This window comes from Thermobia domestica, chromosome 16 (assembly GCF_964235325.1).
Source record: "Thermobia domestica chromosome 16, izTheDome1.hap1.1, whole genome shotgun sequence".
In the NCBI taxonomy this organism is placed as follows: Eukaryota; Metazoa; Arthropoda; class Insecta; order Zygentoma; family Lepismatidae; genus Thermobia; species Thermobia domestica.
In genome coordinates, this window is record NC_137469.1 from 58623635 (window position 1) to 58634471 (window position 10837).

Sequence of the window (10837 nt, forward strand, 5' to 3'; positions counted from 1 at the left end):
TCGAAACGTAACTGAAACATTATACTCCGGTTCAATCCCAAGCCATGCAAGTTTCTGGTGGACAACATTGTGTCAATGGGTTTTCTCGAGGTTTTTCCCGTTTCCTCGCACATTTTCATTCCACAAGTTATTTCAAAATCATTCACTTTGATTAATCATAAGCGTGGAAATTATTATTTTTTTTTTTAAAAAAAAAGAAAGTACCCTTTTTGAAAACTTTAAAAAAAAATCATGTAGAAAGAATGCAAAATGTACCAGAACGTTTCCAAACACCCTTCATAACGGTAATAATCCCTGAAATGGAAAGGGTATATATATAAACTTCACCGTCAAAATACATATGTGATCCATTTCACGGCTGTGTGTGTCGTAATTCAAGGGTGCAAAAGCCCGCTGGTGACCTTAACTATGCAGCCACTCCATGTGCATACAAACCACATGGCATAAAGTGACGACTTTTTTCTTTCTTCCTTCGCAGCTGTAGGAGCTAATAAAACCGCACAAGTGGGCATGTTTTGCTTGAAAGCAATACTGAAGTTGTGTTTCCAGCCACGACATATTTATCAAGTATAACAGAAGCTTTAGTTACGATACCATACCTCAGTTCTTTTATTATGTAACTTTATGCTATGATAAACCTTATACTAGTAGACCTGTCACATGGGTATGTGTATCTCTCTGTAATATTCAAATACAACGCATCAGAATATGCTACTTTTATTTGATTTGTAATAAAAGATTCAGGAATGGATTTTTTATATTTTATTACAAAAGAGATATGATGATGATTGATGAGTTACTGAACTGGGAGACCGTTTTTAAATTAACGAAGTAAACTAAAATGACCAATCTGCACATTGACCTTAAGGGTCAGGCAATATTGATGGGAATTCAATTCTGATAGCACAAATCTAGACTCTGAAATAGATCAAAATTAATTAGATTTAAATTAATTTAGATTATACTGTACATGCATAGATTATGCTTGGGATGTTTTGCGATTCAGTTCTTCAATTATGATATCAAAACAACATTCAAATGAAATTTTTTCACAAGCAAATGAAAATCTACATATAACATAATGACAAGGTCATAGATGCCGAAATCTGTGTGCTCTGCTGAGTGCCCCTTCATCCCCCTCCTCCAATATTGATGAAGAGGGCAGTGGTCGAAGTCGGGGTATACGATGGTATAATATATTCTTATCTCAAGAACGTGTGCGTGAGTATTCTCGGGGTTATCCCGCTTCCTCCCACTTTCTTCACCATTCCCTTCATTTCTCATCATCACCGTCTCCTTTAGCCTAGTCGGCATACTGTGGGACGTAAAATTTAAAAATGTCATATTTTATCTCAAGGGAAACATAATCTGTGTACCCCTACCTACCTCTGATTGCTTTATCCGCGGCCTGAATTGAATTGTACTGAAACAAACCTCAGATTTTCCACTTCAAGCACTGGTTGAGGGAATTGAAGCCCCTAATACTTCAGTGTTATTTTCGTGTTCTCATTTGTCAGTAATACAATTTTCCTATGTTCCACAAAATAACTACTTATGTGTGTTTTCAATTTGAAGTTATTTTTTGCATATTATTTAATTAGTATCCCCAAACAATGACGACGCCAGAAAGGCGGCAAGGGAGCAGCGCTCCCCTGGTGACTACATTTGTTCCAGAAACATGTTTAATATAAAACTATCCCTATCAAAACACAATATATATATACTTTGCCCCCCGAAATTTTTTCTGCTCCTCCGTTGGCCCCCTTCTCCTTAGAAACTAAAGCTGTTGTCGTCACTGTCCTGTAATAAGTATTTTCTTTCTTCCAGATTGTTTCTTGACAGGAGGGAAGACAAGACTATTTTTGCTGTCAAACTTGTCATTCTGCCAAGCAGGATGGGGGAGGAGTCTCAGATTAAAGTCTACTCGAACAATTCCTTTATTACGATTTACAGTACCTAAATTCCTTAGGTTGGTTGCCTACAAGACAAAGAGTTTAGGCTGTCTCGTCTCGAATATGCGTTATAAAAATGTCTCGTCTCGGAAAGTAACTAATTCCAATTGTAAAAGCTATCATATCTCGCATGAAAATTCTGTTCTCTCTCGTGGGCAGCCCTGGACTCTCCCATATGTTTTCATTGCGTCGGCGCTTATGGTCAAGGCCATGGCTTAATTAAAAAAAAAAAAACAAAAAAAAACTAAAGATGAGTGAAGTGGTGTTCTTACTTACATTAGGACTTATGACTTCATCAAGCTAAGATATTATTAACACAAATTTGATTCATTGTTATTTAATATTCATTTACAGTACTGAGACTATACGTCGTACTGTTCATAGTGGGATCAAGCACTAGTTAAAGTGTGTAAGCAAGGAAAGTACCCTCACCAAAAATAGAAATCAGTACCCCACGTACGAAAAGCATTAGCCACTTATCGGTGAGAAGCTACTTCCACGAACTGACGACAAAGGTATATTACAGAAGAAATCAATCACACAGCACATCAAATTCAACTTGTAGTAGTGCGATAGTCATTATAAATTTATGACTTGTACATAACTTAACTCAAAGCATAAAGAATTCCATTTGACATTTTAGCAACAAATTCAACATGTGCATCTTTCCTTATGAAAGATCTTACACTAACATAAATGTTTATAAACTTTATTTACATTTTTCGCATACATGTTTGCAATAAGCTTAAATGTTTCAAGCAAATTTATATTTGGCTTAATGTGCCATCTAGTGACAATATTTGGGACTTTAGGAATTCTTTTTCAGACCGATGTTTACGCACAACTATATTTGAATTTCAAACAGTGACAGTCAGTCGGACCGAAACACACTTTTCACTTTAATGGAATCTCACATAGCGGTGCAGCAAACGGGATGCCTAAGACTAACCAATATTCTTAAAACGAAAGACACAGTACAGGGACATCCGTAGGATTTTTCCAACCGGGGAGATAAAAGATCGATTCCTAGGAGAGGGGAGCACAAATACACAAGCACAGTTGTGAATACACACATATTTCGATGCGCTCATACACATGATAGCCTATATTGTAAATATATATTACTACAGTACATAAGCTATAGACTATAGTAATTAATAAATACATTCAATGCTGTAGAGTGTGAAATTAAAATAGTATGTTTTGACATGTATTACCAACAACTGAAGACCTATCGAAAATCAGGGAGGTAACTGGCCTCCTTGTCACTGCTTCGGGTCGCCATGACACAGTACATAAAAATAAAGTTTTAATTTAATTCCCATATACATTTTTCAAAATGCTTTTAAAATCGACCGAATCTATGGCTCTTTTATTTATTTATTTATTTATTTATTTATTTACTAGCAGCGTTCACCCCGCTTCGCTGCGGTCACCCCGGAACGCAATAACGTTGTTACTTAGATAATTTTTACTTTTTCGCTTTCAAATGATATGATAAAAACCATAGAAGATTGCATTAAATGTTAACATTATATCGCCTGTAATTTATGTTAACCCGCCCCGCTTCGCTGCGGTCACCCCGGAACGCAATAAACTTTGTTACTTAGATAATTTTTACTTTTTCGCTTTCAAGTGATTGCAGTAAATGTTAACATTATAGCGCCTGTCATTTATGTTAACCCGCCGAGTGACACGGTCATGCGGGTTGCATATAAATACGTTTATTTTTACCTATGATGATCTAACAAAGGATTTGTACGTTATGGACACTTGAATGGTCAATTATCTCAAGACACTGGTAATTAAAAATTAAAGTGATATGATAAAAACCATCTAGGGTCCAAATCCTAATAACCCCCCAAAAATAAAAGAAATTGGTTCAGCCGTATTAGCGTGATGAGGGAACAAAGGATTTGTACGTTCTCTTTTATATATATAGATAGATTTATTTATTTATTTATTTTGTAAACTAAGGAAACTATACACTTTTACTAAGAAAGTTGCTGTTTGTATTCTAATTACATTAGACTCACATTGGAGAGAAGAGTGAGAGAGGACGGGGAAGAATGAGTTTTTTCGTATGTAAATAGTACCATGTGGCTTAGTAAAACGGGTGGCGATAAGAAAAAAAAACAATTGTAACATAATTAAGGAGAAACTTAAATTAAATCTTTAACTTTTACGTCCCACGGTTATGCTAGGCTAAAGGAGACGGTGATTATGAGAAATGAATGAAATGGTGGAATGAAGAAAGTAGGAGGAAACGGGAGAACCCGAGAAAACCCACGCACACGGTGTTTGTCCACCACAGAGCTCACTTGGCCTATAATTAAGTAGACTACATCATTAAACATCACTAATCATCTCGATCAACGACTTATTCACTAATTTTGAAAGGATTATCCGGGGGGGATACACCGGGTTCGGACCCCCCCCCCCCTAAAAAAACTTTGTAACTCAACACATATTTGTACACTTTCACAATAAAGCTATACTTTATTGGACTCCCTGTCCCAAAGCTTGTATCCCCCCCAACAAAATTTCTGAGTGTTGAGCCTGACTGTCATCAACATCTACATTATATGATGATAGCAAGATGACAGTACACAATATGGTTAAAATTAGATGTAGCCCAAAAGTTATCATTAGCTCTTTAAGCTGCAATTTCTGTTGAATTAAAATATTGAACAGAGATTTAGTGTATCGTTTCAGCTGACAGATCTAATATAAAGTTGAATAAAAGGGCATGTTTTTGAGGATACACTTTCATGTATAGATTTCGAGAAAAAAATATGTATTATATCTCTAAAAACAATGCCGTTCCTTCTTAGTCTGATGCAGGCCCGTATCCCCGGGGGGCAAGAGGGGGCCGGGCCCCCCTAAGTTTTGGATGTCCCCCATAAAATTTCACGGTAGGCTTGCAAATGGAATATGGTGATGAAGTATAATATGTTTGGGTCGGGCCCCCCTAAATTTTCGGGCTGGCTACGGGCCTGGTCTGAGGGTACAAGCGTGGGATGTTAAACAGAAAGATTCCATTTCATTTTCTTCTAACTGATTCAGTAGGTTGTCTTTATTCTGCTGAGATTGATTATCTATATAAAGAATACACAATATTAAGTAATCGATTCTATCTATTGCACTTTGATATCGTACCTCCTAACAGTGAAATACGAACTAATCGTAAATTACAAAATAAATTAATAAATACAGGTAAGAATAATCTCAGTCAGAAGTTTTAGTCTTATTCAAGCAATAAAATAACGACTAAATTTCCATTTTAAAAGATATTCCATCTGGCCTTTTATTTCTCAATTGGCTATCTTGCATTTCTTTACTCCCCCCGCCCCATCCACCCACATTCAATATCTAGGTTTCTAGAAATCGATATCTAACTCAAGTTCCTGTAGAGGGCGTTCACTCACAAAGTAAGCAAATCTGATGAAATAAATATATATGTATACATACAACAAGACCTACATTTCCAATAGAAAGAGTGAGTACGGAATGAAAGGGATGGGGGGGGGGGATAGGATAGTCACAGTCAGAAAGAAAAGCAGTATTGCCAACTGAGAAACAGAATCCTACGTGAATTCTGCATTAATTTATGTATGTACGTATTAAAAGCTGTGAACCGAAAGTATTCCTCTCATTACACGTTTAAACAGTTTAATAAACGTTCGTTTTAAACTATTTAATAAGCTAAAAAGGATGCAGTAAATGTTATAGAATTGTTAAGGAAACTTTAGTTGATTAGCTGTACGTTTCTCAAAAATTTTAATTAGTAAAACGTGTCACAACTAACCTAAGCAAACTATCGTTTAGCTAATTAAAGGTTTTTCGAAAACATTCGGCAAATTGGACGTCTTCTAAAAAAAATCTAGGCCTAACTAATAACTGGTTTCGCAAATCGCTAGCTAATTACACATTTTGAAAAATGTTTAGCTAATTACATATTTCACTAAACGTTTAGCTAATTAAATATATCTCAAAACGTTTCGCCAACTGAACGTTTTGAAATAAAAAATAGCTAGTTAATCGTTTCGCAAACTATTTAGCTAATTATACGTTTCGCAAAATATTTAGCTAATAAAACTTCGCGCAACACGTTTAGCTAATTATACATTTCGCAAACGTTTTAATAATCATGTTTTGCAAAACGTTCACCTAATTTAACATCTTGTTGTCCATTTAGCTAATTACATGTTCCTAAAACGTTCATCTGACTACACGTTTATTAAAACTTGAAGTTGTTAAATTATAACATCTACAGTACCGGTATATACATATTAGACCCAAGTTCGTTATTTCAGAATTTCTGGAACTAATTAAAACGTAGTTTACTCACTAAATATTCAATAATAACACTCAAGATAAAATATATTTAAACTGATGTATTTTTCGGAGATTTTCTGTAGATACTTACCATTTTATTTTTCACAAAATTTCTTTTTTTATAATTGAGAATACATCCACTATTAATAGTTTCTTTACGTATTATATCAGAACTGACCAGAAAAACATGTTTATACATGTCTGGCCACAAAAGTTAACAAGTTAAATATTTAGGTCTGGCCATAAAGAAAAATATCATACGATACGGACTGTTGTCCATATCAACATATACTACATATTTATGAATGTTATCGTTATAAAAAAAAAAAAATTAAAAATGTTAATTTAATAAGGTGCACTAATATCAATTTAGATTTTTGAGAATTGTGGAAGATATTAAATATCACTTCCTAAATTAGATTCATGAGTTGAAGATTAGTCTGTGGAACAAGTGGCGGCAAAACTAAAATCATTTCTGAGTATTAGGTACTTTACTCAATATTAGTTAATTGCTAAAGTCGAGTGTGTTACAGTGATACCAATTGCAGATAATTAAAAGTTTCACGTCATTATTACTTTTTTTCCTAAAATATAGTGTTATTTGTATACAAAAAAAGTTTTCTGTGAAAGTACAGTGGTTTCAATAAACTTTTTTTTTTTTTTTTTTTTTTTTTTTGGCAAGTTGGCCACTTGTACTGTTATTTAAATTGAGCTGTCTTTTGTGGAACAAATAGTAAACAACTTCAGAGTTTTCACTTGATTGTTAGCACAGAGTACGCATACTTATTTTATTATACTTATATAAATTGAGCATATCATGTATGAAGCCAGTGGTGGTTTACAGTAAATTCTATTCCAGGGATGGAGACAGAACTTTATTAGGGGGCGCAGAAATTTATAAAGGAAAATAGTTTCCATTTTATCTTATATTTTTATCTCCTACCGCTATAGTGATAAACCAGTTGGCCATGAAATAGGAATCTCAGTAGTTATTAGAAAGTAGCATATTAAGGAATTTTCAGAGTTCCAGCTTAGTGAAGATCTCAGGGTGTCGACCAGGTTTAAATTCGTCCCCCTCTGAGCTACAATCTTCCCCTGTACTGTGTCTCTGAGCGTTCTCAGTACAACTTCCCAGTATATTTCCATTTTTCATTTATTCAAATTCCCTCTCGGAAGAAATTTTCTGAAATCATAATTGCGTTCAAACTCGTGATTTTTGTAATAAAAAAAGAAAAAGAAAGAAAAAGAAAGGAAGAAAGAAAGAAAAAAGGAAAAGAAATATCAGTTTAACATTTCAGCGGTGATGATGAGAAATGCATGCACATAGGACGAAACGCGAGAACCCTGAGACAACCCACGCACACGGTGTTTGCCCACCACAAAGCTCTCTTGAATCGAACCAGGGGCCCCAAACACTAGAGACAAGCACTCTACCTCTGAGCCACCATGCCCCCTCGTGATTTTTGTCTACATATCTTAACGTAGTAAATATTTATTTTTCCATAATATCTTGCTCAAGGAGGTGTTAACCTCCGAAACCTCCCTTTACATACACCACTGTTTATATAGAGTTATGTCCTATGCGGTGATCACTCTAAATTAATGAATTAACTTAAAAGTGTTCTTGCTTGATGTCGTCTTTCTCTCAGTTTTGGATTCTTAAAACGTTAATTTGGCTTGTGTGTGTGGTGGTGATGCTGACGAATAATTCTGTTTCCACTTGATAAATTATTATTATATCAGTGGCGGCTCTTGAGGGATCGGTTCAAACTAAGGGAAAAATTACCTAATGTACAAGTTTTTATATACAAAAATTAAAATATTAGGGAAGTTTTCTTTTTCCTTAGTTTGAAGCGATAAACTTTTAGTTTTTAACGATGTGACTTCCTTCGAGAGACGCCACTGCAACTTCATATCTATCACTATACCGGTACTAGTAATAATCGTTCTATCCAGCCCATGGTTATAGTAGGAATATTTAGTTAGCACCAAATATCTAACGCGCGGAATAAATGTTATGGCTTCAAAATCAGGAGAAACTGGATTCGAATCCCGCCAGTGGTCATTTTAATAGAAATTTTCCTGGTTTAACAGGTGATTTTAATGTTAAAATTTTTCACTGTCTACATTTGCTACTTCGTAAATAAAATATAAACATCACTTCATTCAACAGTTTTCTTATTGCTATTTTCGGCACGGGAGATCTGGGTTCGAATTTCTGTGAGGGTTCATGTAGTTCGTTGAGTTGATTTTGAGTTTAAAGTCCCGTTCAGCAGCGTGACTATATGAGACGTGGATCTACTGATTAACATGAAATCCGAAACACATGAGCTCCCGCTGGGAATCAAACCCGGGTCTCCCACGCCAAAGGCGCGAACGCTAACCGCTTAGCTAGAAAGAAGCTTCTCATGTAGTTCGAATTGCACGTTACGCTGTACATCCAGGTCTTATATAGTCTCGCTGCTGAAAGGGACGCTAAACCCAAATCAACGCCCCCCTCCCCCCAAGTTTCTGGATTGATTTCCGGTGATACTAAAACTTTTAAATTATCGACGCAAAATCATAATTAGTTATTGAAAATTAAGAGTAGAAGAAGTAGGTAAAAAATATTAAAAAAAAAAAACAGAATCTGACATGCTGACAATACCGAGTAAAATATGTCATATGGAGAATAATGGGTCTTCATAAACTAGAAAAGCTTAGGTTATTATTACTAGGAAGTGTTAAAAAAAGCAAACATGTACTGACCTGATTTTCCGAATTAAGTAGCTTCAGCTGATCGTTGATAAGGCTATATTTAGCCGACTCTTCTTTCCTAAGAGCGCGTTCCTTTTTCAATTCTGGACTCCAGAAGGTTTTGATGCTGTGCATACTGGACCCCAACTTCTGATTTGTCATTTCTAACTCCTTCTTCAAATTCGCTAACTCCTTTTGTAGCTCAGTATTCTGATGTTGCAGTTCCATAATGTACCCGTCGGTACTCCGCATACTATGTTTCATGGCCATATCCGGGTTCGGAGATTGGCGCGCAGATCTTGACATCCCATGTGTATCCCGCGGGCCATACAGATCGTCTTCCATCATGGTATCCCGGTACATGCCTCGGTCCAGTGACCGATCTCTCCGGTGCATCGACATATCCATGCCTCTATCTAAAGACCGTTCTCTCGGTTCGCGTATCGGTATGAACTCCCGATCGTGGGGGTCTCGCTCTAGTGATTGGTAACGTCCTAACGCCGCCGACCGACTTGTACTCCTTGATCTATGATGACCGGACCCAGGGACCGCACCCCCTCTTCGATCACTGTCCATCATAGTGGGGCTACCTAGATCATCCCCATAGTATGTAGAGCTGTGGTGGGCCCCCGTGCCGCCTGCGTATGAAGACGACATGGAGTAATCTGCATGATGGCCTCCAGGAAAATTTAATGGAGAACTGTTACTAGAGCGGCTGACGTGTTGGCGCCCTTTTCGGATGATAGGGCTGCCTCGTGCGGACCCTGGTTGCGAATAAGACGACGGATAACTACGAGAGGGTGAGCGATCGACAGTGGGTAACTCTCCCCGCAGTTCCCGGCGCGCAGATCTCGGTGACCGATTACTCCCCCCTCCGCTCACATTGGTTCCGCCACCATAGGGGTCACGCGACATTGTTTGACCTCCGACCGAGGTCCACTGTTGAATTTTTCACTTTCAACCGGAAAATCCTTTGCTAAATGATCACACACCCTGTAGCTCCCACGCATGATACATGCAACGTTCACTTAGGTGTCACAAAAAAAATCCCGTTAGCTTTTCAGGGAATCGAACTTGGATCCTCCAAAATATAACCAATCCCCACTTTCTGGCACACTACTAGTTACGTTGAAACTACTAGGGCAGTAGTAATAATAGTAGTAAAATCATTAGAATCAAATGAGAGCACCATTGGAGTAGATATACCAGCACATTAATCCACTAAAATACACACGAAATTACTATCCATTTTCCCCCTATGATGAATACTGATTCATTCGAATATATACACTAATAACACTGGTCTTTTCCACTGGCAGAATCCAGACGAGAAACTAAACCATGTCTATCAAGCATCCAGCTTCAACACGGAACCCCCGAACTAAGCCTTGCTTCTTGCTTGATCAATGAATAGCGAGTACGATTCCCCATCTGTTTCAGCGCTTGCGTTTCCCGGGCATTTTATAAAAGCGAAATGCTTCCTCTCGTACAGATATCGTATTCAATACGTTTCGATCGACTATATTACTCTATTACGAACAATACCTCGTAATTCATATGAGCTTAAATGTGCTGCAAACTCTTCACTAATTTAACTGATACATGGTAGTGAATTATAGTTTCCGCCAATTAACAATGCGAGAGCTTCGTCACGTTGGCTGGAAAAGGTTCTAGTTCAGTCCGATAGGTGGCAGCAGCGCGCGTTGTGGGGTTAATATTCGATCTGTTTCGTCAGACGGCAGCACTATCCAAACTTTGTTTTCTTATATTTTTTTTAGAAAAAAAAATAGACGGTAGAAATAGTTGAGTGA

The 10837-nt window shown here is 36.9% G+C and overlaps 1 protein-coding gene across 1 annotated transcript in view; it reads right to left on the bottom strand.

Annotated features, from left to right (window-relative positions):
• brp (ELKS/RAB6-interacting/CAST family member bruchpilot) overlaps positions 1-10627 on the bottom strand; it is a gene marked incomplete in the record, with an annotated part of 771444 nt that extends 760817 nt beyond the window's left edge. The window contains 1 exon segment of the mRNA XM_081742418.1: positions 9039-10627. Within this exon segment, the coding sequence (XP_081598544.1) occupies positions 9039-9941 (903 nt within the window).
• Between the last annotated feature and the right edge of the window lie 210 nt (positions 10628-10837).